Source organism: Saccostrea cucullata, unplaced genomic scaffold (genome assembly GCF_032062105.1).
Source record: "Saccostrea cucullata isolate Sc308-1 unplaced genomic scaffold, CSIRO_AGI_Scuc_v1 ctg486, whole genome shotgun sequence".
NCBI lineage: Eukaryota > Metazoa > Mollusca > Bivalvia > Ostreida > Ostreidae > Saccostrea > Saccostrea cuccullata.
This window is the reverse complement of record NW_026922746.1, coordinates 7,845-26,844: the sequence shown is the minus strand read 5'-3', so window position 1 is coordinate 26,844 and position 19,000 is coordinate 7,845. Positions and strand designations below refer to the sequence as shown.

The window sequence follows — 19,000 nt, the reverse complement described above, 5'->3', positions numbered from 1 at the left end:
ATATATATTATGGCAAATTAAAAATCACTTTGACGTTCTTCCAGAATTTAACTTTGCTCTTTAAAAAGATGAGACGCCGGAGATCGAGTTGATCAGTTTGATAATTACATTTTCAATTTCGTTAACATTTCTACCGCTTTATATAAAAAGTTATTTCTTTATGAAATATAAGCTTATATAAAATAATGAACTCACGCAATCACCGTCCATCTATTTTCACCAAATCTTTCAATGATAAATTTCTTAAGTGTTTCATTCAACTGCCCATACTATTGAAGAAAAGAGAGAAAGAACCGCTATACTTTAGCAATAGATGATATTCACATGGTAATTTTTGAAAATTCAACAAACCATTTAAATTTATTGAAAATAATACTGGTATTCCCTTTAAATCTGAACCGTAGCCACTAACTTTTTTTTTTTTTTTTTTTTTTTTTTTTCTAAATATTTTTTGTAGAAAGATACTAACCATTCTTTAAATTTCATCACAATATCTAAGTAATTAACTCACCATAATGACTTCTGTTCCTTACTTTGTTTAGTGATTGTGTTGTGAATGTTTTCGTTTAGGATGTTTGTGATCTCTATAATCACATTTTTCAGTCTGCAGTCCAGTTGTCAGGGGTAATTATCATTTTATGTCTTTTTGTCAAAAGCTCAATCGACAAAAGCTCAATCGGAAAGAATTACTGATGAAGGTAATAAAATTCCTATAGATAGATGTGAGATACTTTAATATTGCCGAATTTCTTATATAAGCAGGGACGCATCCTAGATAACACATTATTAGTGAACAATTTTTATACCTATGGTTTAAAATCTTGTTTGGGGGAGGAGGATAAAGTAGAATTATAATTTTTAAGTTATGCAATAAGTGACTTCAAAATTTTAAATATTGAATTATATTCAAAATTAATTTTTAGCCTTTTAAAAATATTATCTTATAGCAGAACTTGTTAAAAAAATTTCTACAGGAGAAGAAAATAAACTCTGGCAGTGGTTTTCAATTAGATATTTAGTTTTATGGGCGGTGTAACGACGAAAAATGACCCCCGTAGAATATTGACCAGGGGGTCATTTTTCTACGTAGAAAAATGACCCCGGGTCAATATTCTACGACAAGTAGGGTCACTTTTCGACCGTAGAAAAACATTCCAGACCATTAATTCTACGACTCCACACACGTTGAAAAATGACCCCCACAGAAATTTGACCCCCTAGTTTTTTATACAATACAACCTTGTATATGTGTCTCCTGATATTTTTCATACTTTCAAATGCAAGCAGGGGAATTATTTATGTACTTTAATCCTTTCCAACATTATTCAATTGCATATCTTAATAGTAGCATCACAATCAATGTATCTGGTATGGATATATTTTTGGCTTTCAGAATCCCAATGAATATTTATTCATTGAGGAGCATAAATTTATGATAATATTTTGGGTGTTTTTTTTTATCATTCAAATGTTTTATTCCTTGATATGTTTCTGATAACTATAAACTTTGAAAATTTTTACAAACCCAAAAACAAAGCACAGAAGGAAGAAAAGCCACGTTATTTAAGGAATAACTGTCTTATTTTTCGAATTCATGAAGTGATCAATGGATTGGCTTGTGTGATAATTTGCATAAACGCCGAAGGCGTTTATGCATAAAATTATCACACAAGCCAATCCATTGATCATCTTCATGAATTCGAAAAATCTGACAGTTATTCCTTATATTTACATGCTTTGATTCCGCCAATCCACGGGCTCCAAGCCTGCTTCTCTCTAGGTGTTGTCCCGCCCTGCACGTGGTTTTTTTTTTTGGAACCGCGCCAAGACATTCATGAAGAAATAAATTACATTTACAATTGGTAATTTTATCTCGGACAAAGACATTGGAAATGTAAATATTTAACTATAAATTCAATTCACTTAGCTCTTACCTTTAAACTTACATTTAAACTTACATATCAGATATAACTTACATATACATCTGTATGCATTGTGCTTTAAAATACATACTTTTTATCTACATGTACCTTATCTAAAGTTCTATACTTTTTCCTGTATATACACTGTGGATTTTTTTCTGTTTCAATATACAGGAAATACTATACACATCGAAACGTTCTTCTAATGATATTAAAAATTCCTCCAAAACTGGCAAAAATTACATCTGAGTGAATAATAGTTCTAAAGAAGAAATTCTTCAAAATCATATGTCAGTTTTGAATATTCAATATCTATGTGGTTTTTAGAGAAGAGGTCTTCCAACAATCTATTGGAATTCCCATGGGTACCATTGTGCTCCGTTATTAGCAGACCTATTTTTGTATTCATATGAAGCAGACTTTATCCAAAATCTTGTACTTGAAAATGGGAAAACACTTGCTGTGGCCTTCATTTCGAAATTTAGATATATCGACGACGTATTGTCAATTAACAATAGTAATTTCCATTCCCACGTCGATACGATACATCCTGGTGAGATTGATTGAGATAAAAGATACCACAGAGTCTGACACATCTGTTTCCTAATTGGATATTTTACTTGAAAAAGACGTTAACGGTAATCTAACAACCAAGTTCTTTGATAAACGTGATGACTTTGTTTTCTATTGTCATCTTCCCTTACTTATGCAGCAATTTACCTTCATCACCTGCATACGGAGTATATATACCTCAGTTGATTCGATACGCAAGAGCATGCTCTACGTATGAACAATTTCTTAAACGAGGTTAATTATTGACAAGCAAGTTGATGAAACAAGAATATCAGCAGTCTCGTTTAAAGTCATTATTATGTAAGTTCTATGTTCGATACAATGACCTTGTCAGCAAATACAATTCATCATTGAGTCAAATGCTGACGGACGTTTTTCATACTAATTGTTAGTCCATTATTATACACTGAATTGACGACGGATTTTTCCGTTATTTCCCGATCATGACTAGGAGAACACGGAGGGTGTGACCGGTCGGCAGGGGACGCTCACTCCTCCATGGCACCTGATCCCACCTCTGTTGTTTCGGATGTCCGTGTTTGCTCTGCTCCTATTTTGTATTGTTTTATAGACTTTGAGATTGAATACTGTTCGTTATATCCACATCCTTCTTTCAACATTTAGAGATATCTATAAATTCAAACAAACTTCCCTTTTCAACACTTTTTAGCCCACAGACACCTGACCAACTGTTGCTGTTACATCCACTTTCTACTGAGGTTTTATAAACACAACCCTTGCAAATTGATGAACTCTTAGTCATGCCATTACTTTGATATAAAGTCATAGCACATATATGTACCGCCCAAAAGCTAATGCCAAAGTAAAAGTGTAGAATTTTTGTGTAAAAGTGCGTCAAACTCCAAGGTCAATGTTAAAAAGTCGAAATTGGTTGTTCACAAAAAAGGTCTTGTCACAAAAATACACAAGTGAAATATGAAAGCCATAGTCCCACCCAGTATAAAGTTATTGGTAAGATTCAAGTTTTTGCGGACAAATATACAAACAGACAGACGGACAGGTAAAAATCAAAGTACTGAAAGTCATGGGAGTTGAACATGGTGTAAAAGATTTTTTGAGTTGCAACAATCTTGAGAGAGACATTCAGAGACATTGAATAGCAAAAAATGCATGGGCCATAATGCTTGCCTGCCCACATTAGTCTTTTTTTTTATACCCCCTGCTTGAAAAGCGGGAGAGTATTTATAAATCGGGATTTCTGTCCTTCGTTTGTTACGCTTTAGGTATACCCATCTCTTACCCGCAACTCCTCTTACACCACTTAACGAAATTTTCATAGAATCTTTATTACATATTGCCGTTGTGCACCTTCTATTACTTTTTCATCCTACACATATTTTGGGTTTCCCATTGCAAAACATGGACACTGCGATTATATTCATATTAGAGGCGGTTGATCATTTATATAATTCACTGCTCACAGTCTTCAAATTTGTAATATATTTTCCTTGGCACCTTTACCCATGTGTTATGAAAATTTCAGTTTCGCAGGAATAATATAAATGTTGATAAAATGTGGATTTTAACACAGCATCCTTTTAAGAGCTAACAGGTTTGTTATATAGAACTTCTCTGTGAATATAAATGTATTTCAATTACACGAACATTATACATGGAGTACGTCAGAACGTAATCTTTTTTAATATTGTGAAGAAAAAAGCAATACCAAGTTAAAAACAAATATTTAATTATCAAACATAAAAACAGTGGTATGTGAGAGTTTGTGTGCGTACAAATTATCTCGTATGTAAATGAGGTTTTCCTTTTATTAAAAAAAAATATACTTCATTTTGTTGTTATCAATCGCAATTTTACGAAAACATCGGTGTCCGTTTTTGTTTTTAACATTTATGATAGAGTATTAGATTTACCGCTTTTGGCAGGTGATACTGCTGATTTAGTAATAAATACGCATGTTTCCTAAAGTTTTTATGCATTAATGAATTCATTTAAACCAAGAAAATGTTCATGAAAAGTTTGAATAAATTCTGTGCACCGGTAAAAAAGAAATTGCTAAAAATCCGGGACAGTCGGGCGTCGGGAAGACTAGATTTATCGCTTGCCGTCAGTATGTAGAGTTGCCGTTCGTATCTCTTTCAGTGTATGACGCTACACTAAAAATGAGTTCCATTACGAAAAACTTTTGAGGTTCTTTATAATTTAGTTTTACTCTGAACGAAATCTAATATTGTAATAAGTAAGATTACTTTATTATTACATTTACTTAAATTTCAAATTATGAAAATTAGATCAATTCAGGAGAAAATGACATGAACTATTTGTGGCGGATGTTTATGCACGTTTTCTGTTGAATGTCATCGGAGTTAATCGGTCGACACAATAGCCTCGCTTTCGGCTCTATATAATCAACACAAATTACTGCGCATGTTAAATGCGTGATGACCATGGGAGATTGAACATAGTTCAACTCCCAAATATATACAATGTACCCCCGAAACTTCGTTAACGGGGCTTAAGAATAACATGTAAAGTAACAACTTTTTCATCATCCAACATTTGTTTTTGTTTTTCTGTTGGTGAAAACACTCCTAAAATCATCATATGTACTAAGTACATGTAGAACGGGGAAAACGATACTACATGTGCCAATATTTGGAAAGACAAGCCCTTCTCTTTTAGTTAATCATGTTTTATGCTACAACCCCCATTTTTGAAAGGTTTTGATGACACTAGCAAACGACAAATGACATTTTAAAGGTTTTGAGCTATTAACAAGAATATTCCTACCAAAACGAACGTTTTTTGCATCAAAATATGACAAGGGGTCATTATTCTACGCGGTCATTTTTCTACAATGCACACGGAGAAAAATGACCCCAAGGCCATAATTTCTACAGAAAAGTGGGTCGTTTTTCTTCGTAGAGAATTGACCAGGGGGTCAAATATCTACGTAGAAAATTGACCCCCGGTCAATATTCTACGGGGGTCACTTTTCGTCGTTACAGCGGTTTTATGATCAACTAACGATAGTTCCTTTCAGTCATATTTTTTTGTCTCCAAATTGATTCGATATACACAAGAACATACTCTGTGTTAGAATAATTTTCAAACCGAGGCAATCTACTGTCAGATAAGTGGATATCGATGATACAAGGATAACCTTTTTGCAAAATGTACATGTACGGTTGACATAATCAGAATGTTCACAAGTGCTCTACAACTTATCATTTTGCCGATTTAGTCTTACATATATGATACTGTTTGTCAGGTCATTGCTTTAACACTAACTCTAATCAAGAAGAACTTCGTATACGTGTTCAATATACACATTTAGGACCAATCCACAGGGGATGCTTACTACTATAGGCACCTGATCCAACAACTCATGAGCTGCTGTGTCTTTGTGGTCTTATATTTTCCCTGCTCATTATTCATTTTGTTCACTGGATTTATGAGATAGATCAATGTTAATTATCTTCACATTTTACATTCAACGTCTACTGTTTGTAACGATGGGTATTTATGCCTTGAAAATATCACTCGTCACAACATATTGCGTTTTAAGTCTTCATTCATGGAATTCCAAAAGTTACATTTAATCGCTAAGACTCTAAAACTAAGACTTAACTCTGAAACACACATCACGTCGCTCTTTTCCCTAAACTCCTCCCACATTTATAAAAATAACCAATGAAAGAATACAGAACTCAAATGTAACATCAAAAGAAAGAATGGTTGACATAAATTTCCACAGAATTCTCTTTTATCTCTACTCTAAACATATAACTCACAATATTGTCATTGATACTGTGGGACGAAGGGGAGAGAGACGTCAAATTTGATAAATACCACACAGATGCTGAAACATGAAAGTAAAATAAAGTACACAAAATCACTCCTTGACATTTTATTTGCCTCGGTTCAATCATCCTCACAAACCATGGGCCCTACACGACAAGTGAATTAATGATTCTGACTTTGTGAGAGATTCTATAAAAATAATTTTATCATATACTAATTGTACGTAATGCTCGTTTTTCATATTAATTGTTAAACAATTATATACACACTGAATTATTCACGGGTTTTCCGTTATTTCCCGATCATGACAAGGAGCACACGGCATGTGTTACCGGTATGTTAATTCACTCCTCCATCGCATCTAATCCCTCCTCTGATGTTTTGGAGGTCCGTGTTTGCTCTGCTTCTATTTTGTACTGTTTAATGGACTTTTGAGCTTGAACAGTGTTCCTTATCTTCATAAATTTCATCATGGTGAAAATGTAAAGATAACGGCCTATGATTGTTGTTCTCATTAATTCTTTAAATTAATGAAAAGTGAAAAAAAAGAACAAAAGAAAACCCGGACCCCTGGAAACGCCAAAGGTGGGTTTGGTGCCTGTGAGAAGTAAATTCAATGTTGACCACACTCACTCACCGTGAGCTCTCTGTTCTCAAAATGATATTAATTGATTGCCCAATAATTAATTGGTTTAGTCAAAATATTATTCATTATTCATATATGACAGGGTTCTATCTGCAGAAACTGGTTTTATGTATAATCTTTGACTATAAACCAAATTATTAAATCATGACACTCTAAAGTTTCTGCAGCTACTAGACGTCCCGAGTCGACATTTCGGGACCATTGACAGTGAGAGGATAAATGTTATGCAGCAATAAGTTGCATATTATGTTACAATGCAAACGAGGTCTCTACAATTACATGTATATACAGTGAATATCAACCGTAGAGAAAATACGTCTTTATTTTTCGTGTTGGGAGGACAAAATAAGCTGGAGTTGGTGTAAGTCACGTAAGTATTCCATTAAGATTTGCAAAAGAAAATAGAGTGAAGAGAGACGACCATTGAATTGACCGAAATGTCTTAGATCAACAGAATATTGCACTAGTGAGGGTCAGTTGGTTTAAGGCTGAAAATACTCGATGTCCAGTGTACGATTACGACAATCTGATTAAAATCATCAGATCCTTTGATCCGCTCACATAGATAGCTACATCAAAAATTAGGCCTTTCAACTAATTTTTCAAGTTGCACATATGGTAAAAAACATTGTATAGATAGATTTATAGGTACATGAAATTATCAAAAAAGATAATAACTTATGCATACTTTTAATTAATCATTAAAAGGTTTAATCATTTATAATTGACTTTTCCGATCTTGTGTTTAAGGACAGGTAACTCAGGTGTGAAAAATGACCAACTTAGTGCCGATTTTTGAGTTATCATTTATAGGAATGACATATAGGCTGCTTCAGCATTGGCATTGTTATATACACAAAAGGGTTCCTTACATTGTTGGGTACACAAAATGTTTTGACCAAGAGAAAGAGAATGCCTTCACTCTACCTGAAATAACAGGGTCAAATGAATGGGGAACAGACTATATTCAATAGTTTTAACTCTCTTTGACGATTATTTTGAAGAAGAAAATTTAATGTCATGTTTTTGTGTTCGCGCTTTTTCGCTTCCTGTGTAAATATATATATTTTTACAAGTAAATGCAACAATTGATCATCTTATTTGTGTTACTAAGCACGAAGGGGAACGACCGAGTATAAAAATTTAATTAGGTTAGAACTGAGAAGGAGGGTAGATTTCACTTTTTATTTTAATTAAAACTTTTAATTATATGCAGTAAACCGGTGTCCGCAACTATACAGTAAATAAGTTTAACATTGGTGCTAAATTTTAAAACCACTGGATTCTACTGAGAGCAAAGAAACACTTGGGAAATGCTAAAAACTGCCTTGCATGTAAACAGTAAGATACCCCGAGCCTGCTCTAAACAAGTTTCAGCAGTGAGTTATCCTTCATAACACCGACCCCTAGCGGCAGTTGAAAGGCCTACAAAAATCTGAAGAAACCTCATTCAGGGTCATCTCCTGGTGACCTTTCTAATAAAAATATTCATGAAAATTTTGACCAATCAGAGAGGTCATACTTAAGCGACATTCGGGAAGACGAAATTAGAAGTGAAAGTAGTTGCGGAGAAGATCTTGTCGTTTCGTACAAAAGAAAGAGGTAAAAACAAGACAAAAGCAAGTACTTATTATATTACTGTACAGAAAAGACCGTGATCCTTCTCTTGACAGGCTACAGAAACTAGGTCACGATTTTTCCATTCTTGTAACATCGGGCCTTTTCCCTCTGTAACTGAATCCCGAGATACTTTCCAATTCTCCAAAGTAAACATTTGATTGGATAATTCAAAGGTCACCAGGAGATGACCCTGAGTGGGGTTTCTTCAGATCCTTGTGTAGCGATCTATGTGAGCGGATCAAAGGATCTGATTTTAATCAGATTGACGATTACGAATACGCATGCCTGTCTGATATCCGATATACAAACAGGCAGTGGCGGATTTAAGGGGGGGGCGCACCCGGCGCGCGCCCCCCCTAAAATTGTCAAAGTTAGCGTAATTCAAATATGTCTACTTGGTAGACCTCATTTTCACCCTTCAAAATCTCTAGAATCCAGGAGCTTCCGGGGGCTTCGCCCCCTGGACCCCCACCAGGGCTTTGGTAGACCTCATTTTTACCCTTCAAAATCTCTAGAATCCAGGAGCTTCCGGGGGCTTCGCCCCCTGGGCCCCCACCAGGGCTTTGCCCTGGACCCACTGGGGGCCTCAAGGCGGCCCCCAGACCCCTTGCCTAATTTTGGCGCCCCCTCTAACTCCAAATCCTGGATCCGCGCCTGACAGGTGATCAGTAATGCCCTCTACCGGCCGCGCTCATTGGCTGATAAAAACTCTCGCTGACGTAGAATTTAAATACCTCGGGGAAACCAAAACAGATCGTAGAGTGCTATATGTATATTATGGCTGATTATCGTTACCTCGAGTTTTCTTTGCGTACGAAAATTGCATTGGCAGAAATTAATTGTGAAAGATATTCAACATTAAATTTTCGAAAGCCTTTGCAGGGAAGAAGTATTAAAAGTGCTTTGAATAACAATACCGTGGTTGTTTTACCGACGGGCAACGGAAAAAGTTTGATTTACGAGGTGCTGCCCAAAATATTTGATACAAAGATTGTAATTGTTTCACCATGCGCTGAATTCCATCATAGAGGAACAATCCGCAAAATTAGGAGACAGGGCTGTAACAATAGATGGGAAATTAATAAAGGATCTTGAGAAGAAAGGTACGGTCATCTCTCGGTCATCTCTCTCTCTCTCTCTCTCTCTCTCTCTCTCTCTCTATGAGACTCGTTAAAAAATAATTACCAAATATTCATTTTTATTTTAGAATCAAGCCCAGATTCTGAAAACGAGAGAGTTAAAAGATTTTTGGATGGAAATGCTGTTTACATCATTGGACACCCAGAATTTATAATGGAAAAAACAATTTGTAAATTTCTCCGAAATAAATACAAAGATATATAGCATTGTAGTTGACGAGGCTCATTGTGTTGTGAGCTGGGGGCACGATTTTCGACCACAATTTTCACAAATTTCAAAGTTTAGGTCCCTCTTTCCAAATGCTAAATTCGTAGCCCTGACGGCCACTGCAACGATTAAAATGCAAAAAGAAATTGCAGAGAATTTATGCATGTCCAAAAATTTCCACACAATATCAAGTAATACTATTCGCGCCAACATAAAACTAAATGTCTCCAAAAGGTGTGCATCAACAGGTGGACATTACACAGCAGAAAAATCTTTTGAAACATCTTTGAAACCAGTGATTTCTGAGCTCTGTCTACAATTTCAAAACTTTGACAGAACAATTGTTTACAGTAAGCTTAAATACTGTGCCATGGGCTTTGACCTAGTAAGAAGGGAGGCAATGAAACTATCCCTTGAAGACGTTTCGCAAGTGATGAATGCAGTTTCACAATATCATGCACCAAGCACCACTAAGGTATTTTAGAACTAGTTTTTATTTTAATTCACATCAAAATGAACATACATATTTAAAAAATTCAGTTTAGCAATTAAATATTCATATTTTCCCCAATTATTTGAAGATGAAGGAGAAGACAGTTCACAAAATGTGTGACCCCTCTAGCCAACTGAAACTTCTATATGCTACAGAGGCATACATCATGGGAACAGATGCACCAAATATTCGGCGAATCATACATTTTGGCCCCCCATCATCACTGGAAAGTATGTTTATCTGAAAAACATAATTGTACATTATTCAACTACATGAACAGACAAATATATAACAGATAAGTAACTAGATTGACAATTTCTTATTAATCATGTTAATCACTATGATTCTTGATTATACAGCGTACTTGCAGGAGATAGGAAGAGGTGGGAGAGATGGAGCCCAGTGCATCGCAACTCTGTTTTATAACGCAAATGACATAGGAAGCAACGTCAAAAACATGAAAGAAGAAGTCAAACTGTTTTGCGCGCTAAAAACATGCAGGCGAAAATTTATTACTGACCACTTTGGATTTTCTTATGAACAAAATATGACACCGCATACATGTTGCGATGTTTGTGAGCTAAAATGCCAATGTGACAAATGTATTGTCGCCATTGCTGATAAAATAGAAAATGACGTAGCAATGGAGTCGACAGCATCAAGTCGCAAAACTAAAAATTCTGCATTACTTGTCGAAGTTCTAAGTTCGTATTTTGATACTGAAAGCAGTCAATTGGATATTCCAAACCCAGATGTATTTACTGGTCTCTCTAAATCCTTGTTAACAGGTCATGTGTCAATTCAATTGAAGATTTTGTAAATGAAGATTGTTTAAAGCAGAAGTTTAGTCACTTGCAACCTCATTTTTTGAGCAACATATATGAAATCATACAGAACGTAAGTGAAATCTAAATAATTTCCATATTCAACGGAAAACTGGAGCTTTTTATTTTCTATCCAACGGTGGTAGTTGGTCACATTAATATTTTTAGACGATGAAGCCTGGATATCTGAGAATTGTTCGTGTTGGCGCCCTTCTTCAAACGAAAAAAGGTCTAACCTCTCTCAGTTCGTTTAGAATTGCCAGTTCGTCACCAACAGCTGATTTGTCGGAATGTCGTTTTGATATTTCGACAACACCTGAGATTTCATCATAATGCTCAGCAATTTCTCTGATGCTTGATATGGCACTATACAATGAAGCGCATTGAAGTGGTAAAATTCTCCGTTTGGATGAAAAGTTCTGAGTCATGTTTTGAAGGTCAATTATAACATAATGACACGCCCATATTTTTAGAAACGAGAAAGTAATATTCGTCGTAGTTTTAGGACATCCCATTCTTCGCGACAAGCATCATGAGTTACATTGAAATGGAGCTTTAAAAAAAAATAGAAGAGGGAGTTAGATACTCTCCGCTTCTGTTAAACACAAAATGCAACGAATATGTACATATTTTTGAACTTAGCATGTCTATTGAAGTTACCACAACACATGTTTTGGTCGAACACGTGTTTACTCGGTGTTTATTTAGATCCTCAATTTGATTGGCTATTATATTTATGGAAAACCTGTTCTACAGGTATTTGAAGAAACAACTTGACCGTTTTATCAATTTCTAAAGAAATGGGCGTGTCAAAAGATGACAATAAACGCTCTAAATATAGCTCAAAACGTTCCATTCGAACGGAAAATTTTACCACTTCAATGCGCTTCATTGTACCTGTTCCTAACATTTCTTTCTGTTTTGTTGGAGAACATATGCTTGATATGTTCTTTTATTTGTTTAACTAAGTATTCCATCCTCCTGTCTGCGGGAATATGTCCGTTTACTTGTCCTGATGTATTGACAAATAAACCGTAAAATTCTTCGTTTGCAGCTTTTTCAGACAGGATACACGTTTGATGTACAAGTAACCTCATGATTTCATATGCATATTTTGATAGATTGTTGTTACTTTTAAATATGAGCATGATATTTCTTAGAAGACAGAGACCCCGATCTCTATTCGGCATTTTACAGAAATAAAGCCAATCTTTAAAGACTAATCCAAGTTCTAAGACTCGTCGGGAATAATTTTGTACTTTGTCGATTTTGGGTTTATCAGGGGGTTTTCGTTTAAACACCGATAACTATGTTTCTTTACCATTTGCTAACTTGATGTGAATCATCTGCACTTCTCCTTCCACTAAAAAAAGATAAATTTTAAATGTGAGTGACTTTTTTTTTTCCTAATATTTTTAAAAAAATTATTATGAGTTCATGATATTTATATTGATATTTGGTGTAAATAAAAATATATATACCTTCAACTTCCTGTTCACCCATATTCATTGTCTTAGTTTCGTTCTTAAGCATTGTTCCAACTTCATTAAAAAACCAACACCTTTTCATTTCGTCGTCAGCAAATTCAGTGGAATGTGTTTAGAAGGAGCGGAATTGACATCTGGCATTCCAAAATACTCGAGAACACAATCTACAATATACATATCAACAACAGAGACAAAAAAGTCCTTGTCTGCATTATAGTGGGTGTTGATATTTTCATTTACGTTTGTTCTGGAAATAATAATTTTCAAATGACTTAATGTTCCTCTGTCACCAACACTGTTATCTTTGTATAAAATTTTGAATGCCATTTTCAGGAAATTCATTTGCATGTGGAATAGTTCAAATGTTATGGGACTTAGGTTCTCAAAACGATCTTTCCGCTCATCTTCATGAGCCCTCATGGCCTTTGCCCCAGAAAACCGTTCTCTTGTCAATTGATCTCCTCCTACATGAATGAAAAAATCATTCTCATCTTTGTTGCATTTTCGACAAACGTCCAGAACAAGATCTTCATAAAATTCTAATATATCCACAACATCTTTATAACTGTTCATTTTTGTAAAGCACTGGAAGTGGGGTGACTTTAGACTTCTGCTGAAGCTCAGGGTAGGTTGGTTGACTAATATAAGTAGGAACAATATCTCGAAACTGGCGAAAATATGGCAAGTGTTTTAACATGACCCTGGCCGAGATGATCGTATAGTCCCTGGTTAAAACTTCGTTATCTTCAGGAGATGGTAAAAATGCTTGAACTGGTGTGGAACAAAAATCTCGCTGTGGGTATGTGTTTGAAAGATGATCAAATGAGATATTCTGGACAATTGCAGCAGATCCAAAGGCATGCTGCATATGGCCTCTGTTGTCTTGTCTTTGATCATGTACACCAACTGTCCAGTAGATGTTGTCGCCCACGATGCGGATGGTTTTCTTGTTCTGAATTTTTTCAATTAGTTGCTCTTTATACTTTCCTCCAAAGTTTTCTATTACTTTCAAGCTTCTCTCGTATCCAATACAGACGTAGTCTATCAAAAACCTGGTGGAAATATATCAGATTAAAAATATAATATTGTGTGTAATTGAATTAGGAAAAATTATCTAAAATTCATATACTTTAAGACATTACCTTTTGATCAGAAATATTGTCAAACAGCAGGAGAGACATCATTCTTTGAACGAGGCTTAGTTCTTTGTTTCGTCCTTGCATAAGAACTCCATAAACCATTCCAAGTCTTGGAACAACTCTCTCTATTTGCATATAAGAAGACATTTGGTGTGGCTCTAGTAAGATGGACAGAAGACATACAAACAGATCTGGGAAGAATGTTAATAACTCCTCCACAATCGAAAACCAATTTATATCTTTCAGGTCTTCAAAATTTTTCTCCATTAATTTGCTGACATAAAAATGTTTTCTTCTATTCATATGCTTTGCGGTTTCGCTGATTTCTTGAGATAAATGATGTACTACATTCTTCCTCAAGTATTCAATAGAAAGGATTTTTGAAACAAGATTGTTTGTAGTTTCATAGAGACATGACCTAAACAGGATTTCTCTGTCTTTTTCTTGTAGTTTTCCTTGGTGTAATGGACTGTATGATTTCATGAGACTGCTTACGTCTGAACATAGTCTATTATATTTTTGTGCCTTGTTTTTTGATTTCGTTGTCTTCTTGGCTGCTGTTTTTCCACTAGATTGTGGCTTTGCATATGAATGAATTTGAGCATTGCTTTGTAAATTTAAATTCAAAGACTTTTTTCTGCATTGATCCGAGGACTTCTTTTTTGTTTGAAGAGGACTCTTAGCATAAGAATGTATTTCTTTGAAAATATGCAGATTGAAAGAGGATTCATCTTCATTGTTACAACACGTAGAATGTGCCTGGTCCTCACATTGTTTAGTAGTTGTTGATTTATTACCATACTGGACTGTTGTTGGTGCAGTACCTGCTGATGGAATATCTGTAAAACACTTTTCAGATAGGACTGTATATGAACCACCTGAAGTGTACGTAATTTTACATAAATATGTATTTTGCTGCACGTAGAAAAAAACAGAGAAAAAAAATCTGTGTAAGCAGTCTATTTATCGTTTCTCACTAATTAAATCTTAATCTATGGAAGACAAACTTACCAGAAGAGGAATCATTGGGGTTTTCATCAGCCTCAAACGGAAGTTGAAACAACCGATTTCTGGCTTTAACTGGAGTGTCTTTTCTATCGCTCCTTTTCTTGTTTCATTTGCAGGAGAAGAGGCTACCCTCTTTCCTCTAGTATACACAGCCACATAGTTTTTCTGACACAAACCATAGAACTCTCGACATTTTTTGTCCAAGTTAATTAATTTTTGAAAACAATTTCTACAAAGTATTCCGCTTTCAACACTTATACCGCCATATTTTTTAACAGTTCTTTTAGACCAATATCTGTGTTTGCTTTGGATTCAATTAATCTAACACGATCACTAATATTTCCACATACAATACAAATATTCCTTTTTTCAGATTTTTGTTTCACAGGAGTGTTAAACATTTCATACTAGGCCTATATGTACATGACATTTCACTTCGCTAAATTTTCAGGCGTGATATAACAGATCAGCAAGCCCCTATCACATTACATGACATACATTAATTGGATAAAATAGAACTGCAACAACTCTGCTAACTAGTTTTGTTTATTAGAATTGACATATTTAATTACCACAGGAAACATAAATCGGTTTAAAGCTCACCTACTGAGTCAGCAGATCGCTTTATTGTGTGATTATTTCCCATCCCGGCGATAGATGGCGCGTCACTCAAGCCAGGAATCCCTGGCTTTAATGGCGGTGATCACCTGTCTTTTCCTGCGTACGGTAAAGACAGGCAATACCAGTCTAATACGCACTGCCCTGGGGCATTTATCTAGTTCTATGGTATCTCCAGGCTTCGTTAAAATATTGTTTTTAATCCAGTGATAAAATAACGAGAACAATTGGTAAATATGTACATGTAGATTAGACATTGTAAAATGAAAATCTTTAGCAGGTGAAGTAATGACAGATTGATGCTTGCTTTTAAAAGTAGGTCATGAGCTGGAAAGTGAAAGTATATATATTTTAAGGTAACAAAATGATCTCTGATATAATATTCTGAAGAAAAGGCGTTTCTCTTTCTTTGTTGACTTATTCTGAATAGGCCTAGATATATAAATTAAAAGTCTATGATAACAGGATAGGACTATCAATGAAAGGGTGGGTTAAAGAATACTAGTAACCCATTTTTAACGAACCTGTAGATTGTAGGAGAATTCAATTATTCTTGATCGATAAGTGGATGGCTCCAACTCGAGGGGGAGTATTAAAACGAGCCATCAACTTCTCAGTAGAGAATAGAATTCCATATTTGAAGTCGATCCTCAAAACTTGAGTCAAAATGTGAACCTTACCAATTTTAAGCTAAGGAAATTAAAGGGATGAAGGACCTTTGGCTGAAAAAACACCTGTCATTTAATTTTTTTCATATTTTGTATATATCTTATTTAGTATGTCCCACATACTATAAAGCAGACATATCAATAGGTTTCTAGACTTATTTCTGAGATATTGAGTGACAAATACCATACCCCACAATGTCTGAACGGAGTTTTTATTCTCCGTGTTTCTGGGTCCATTACTCGGTCGATAATTGAAATTTTTCAGCATAGATAAAAAATATGCCAGCGGAAATGTGTCTTTTAAAATATTTTAGAGTATGAATAGAGTTAAAAATTCGAAAAAAACCAGATTCTTTTGTAACACCACATCAGGAGACGGAAATTTACGAACTTTTTAGGACAACTTAAACCATAAAAAAAAATAATTTGCAAGAAATCCTATCATTCAATATTTGAAAATTTACGTCGAAGTTCAAGGTCGTCATTATATTGATTAACTGTAAAAATATCGATTGGTGAAGCTGAGCTCAATATTGCACGGGGCAAAGTTAAACGAGTCATGATCATGAGAAAAACGTGTCATGTTTACATTTCTCGAGTACGGGAAAACCCAACTATGACGTCACACATTTCTGAAATAAGCGAAATAAGACATACCCACAGAACTTTTCCGTCAACAACCATGTAAAAATATTTGTTGCGTTCTGAAATTCACAAAATACCCCACCATGTACATATTATGGCCCGTTTTTATGATTTTATACTACCTGTTTTTACCGTGTATGATCTTACTGTACTAAGAGGTCCACTATGACGTCAACGACGCGCTGGACGCGCAGTGTAGGGAAACGACAGAGTGGATTAATCTATTCCGTAATTTGATAATATTTGCAAGAAATTTTTAATGTTTTCAGATATTTTTATACTAGATGGTGAACGCAAACAAACAGTCAAAAAAAATTATACAAGGCCTGTGGTTTCAATCTCGTTTTATACATATTTTATCAGAGATTATGACGTAAATCAACTGAGTCACGTGACCATACATCCTTCGTCCCCTTAAACTAATCTTATCTTTCTTTTAATTTTTGTAGGAATATTAGTCCACAAGCCATTCATTAGTTTTGACGATGAGTAATATAACCGATTACAATGAGGTTTGTAAGATGTACGACGGGAGACGAGCAGCGGACGCCTTTGTCCATAAATCCCTGATGGAGAATTTTACTGGAAAGAACATTCATGTAAGATATAATTATGTATAAAGACTAGATTTGGATGTTTTGTAATGTTAATATAATTACCTTCAAAACGAACATATAAAAATGGCATGCCTCAATGTCTCAAAAACACAAATAAGGATTGATTTGATGTCATGGATTATATGCAGTATGTAATAAAGCTGAATGTATTCACATTTACAGGACATGGATATTCTGGAGGCTGGCTGTGGGACAGGAAACTACGCGAGTTATTTCCTGGACCAGGAACCCCGCAGCTTGACTCTTATTGACGCCAGTGAAGGGATGCTTAGCGTGGCCAGAGGGAAATTACAATCCCAAAATCTAAAGTCGAAGCTTAGCTTCCAAACAGGAGTGCTTCCGATTATTCCTTTTGAAGATAATTCTTTTGACAGCGTTATGATAAATATGGTACTTAAAATAATTTTTTGCATCCTTGCATTTGTACCTCAAATTGATGCCTTATGTATTCAAAACACTAAACAATTGCTCAACTTTTAAAAGAAATTGAAGCTACTAGTACTGCGGTATTTCATATTATTCTTCCAGATACCGTATTTGGAGACATGTTATCACTCTTTATAATCTTTTCCAAGACTGTAGTCGTCTATCTCAGTAACACAAAAGTCATGAATATTAAACTTAATAATCCTCAAAACATCGATATATTCTCCATTAGTATAAAGTACTCCTCTTCTATGATTTATTAGGTACTACATTATTTAGAGATAAATCCTGATGGAAAATCGTATCCAAACACAGCTAAAACGATGAAAGAAGTTTTTCGGGTTTTGAAACCAAGAGGTGTGTTGACTGTTACCACCTTGACCCCTGAGCAAGTAGAGGCCCACTGGTTTGGTCATTTGGTTCCAGGACCCTTGAAACAATTCGCCAAGAAATTCCCCTATCATAAGCAGATGAAGGACATATTGACCGAGGCTGGATTAACACTGAAGGCGGCTCTCAACACGTTAACAACAGATTATGACATTGGACACGATAATTTGGAGGGACCATTACAACAAGATTGGAGGAAGAATATGTCATTTTGGGACACGTGCTCTGAGACTGAAATTCAAGACATGGTGCAGAGAGTGCAGAAAATGAAAGAGGAAGGAACTCTGCGTGACTTTTATAATACTCACGAGAAAACTCACATATTCGGGGCAATGCAGATTCTTGCCGCACAAAAATAAATGTTAAATGGTCATGTAGTTGAACTATATAGTTTGTCGATGAGCATATACTGTAAGATCCTTTTGAATTTGAATTAATCGGTATATTGTATAATAAAATAAAACACATTATTATTTTAAATTGCATTTATTTCAGTTTTGAATTATAAAAATGTTTAATTTTTATGCGCCCGGATCGATAGATCCGGGGTGTATATTGTTTTTGTCCTGTCTGTCTGTCTGTTTGTCTGCAAACTTTAACCTTCGCCATAACTTTTGTAGCATGAAAGATAGAGACTTCATATTTGGTATGCATACTCCATTAATAAAGGTCTTTCAAATGACACCAAGGCCAATGACCTTGTGACCTTGACTGTGACCTATATGCTAAAATAGCTTTTTTCTGCAAACTTTAACCTTCGATTTTACTTTTGAACCATGAAAGATAGAGACTAC

General features: G+C 35.1%; 2 protein-coding genes and 1 long non-coding RNA gene across 9 annotated transcripts; all 3 read left to right on the top strand.

The window, feature by feature from the left end:
* The first annotated feature begins 7,170 nt into the window (after positions 1 to 7,170).
* Positions 7,171 to 18,686, top strand: LOC134262317 (demethylmenaquinone methyltransferase-like). 7 transcript variants are annotated; one of them, XM_062744690.1, is made up of 4 exons: positions 7,171 to 7,294; positions 17,232 to 17,372; positions 17,553 to 17,780; positions 18,080 to 18,686. In XM_062744690.1, exons 2-4 carry the CDS (start codon positions 17,259 to 17,261, stop codon positions 18,563 to 18,565), a joined length of 828 nt encoding a protein of 275 aa, XP_062600674.1. In that variant the 5' UTR covers positions 7,171 to 7,294; positions 17,232 to 17,258; the 3' UTR covers positions 18,566 to 18,686. The 7 variants fall into 7 exon arrangements, with proteins under 7 accessions (XP_062600674.1, XP_062600678.1, XP_062600675.1 ...); XM_062744694.1 differs by having other exon boundaries at positions 7,194 to 7,285; XM_062744691.1 differs by having other exon boundaries at positions 7,194 to 7,294; positions 17,223 to 17,372.
* Positions 9,488 to 10,524, top strand: LOC134262313 (uncharacterized). The gene is made up of 3 exons (XR_009990996.1): positions 9,488 to 9,647; positions 9,752 to 10,366; positions 10,473 to 10,524. It is a non-coding gene; the product is annotated as an uncharacterized LOC134262313 (long non-coding RNA).
* LOC134262312 (putative ATP-dependent DNA helicase Q1) lies at positions 10,531 to 11,541 on the top strand. Its single transcript, XM_062744684.1, has 2 exons — positions 10,531 to 10,614; positions 10,744 to 11,541. The coding sequence occupies exons 1-2, from the start codon at positions 10,551 to 10,553 to the stop codon at positions 11,202 to 11,204; spliced, it is 525 nt and encodes a 174-aa protein (XP_062600668.1). The 5' UTR covers positions 10,531 to 10,550; the 3' UTR covers positions 11,205 to 11,541.
* Positions 18,687 to 19,000: the final 314 nt, after the last annotated feature.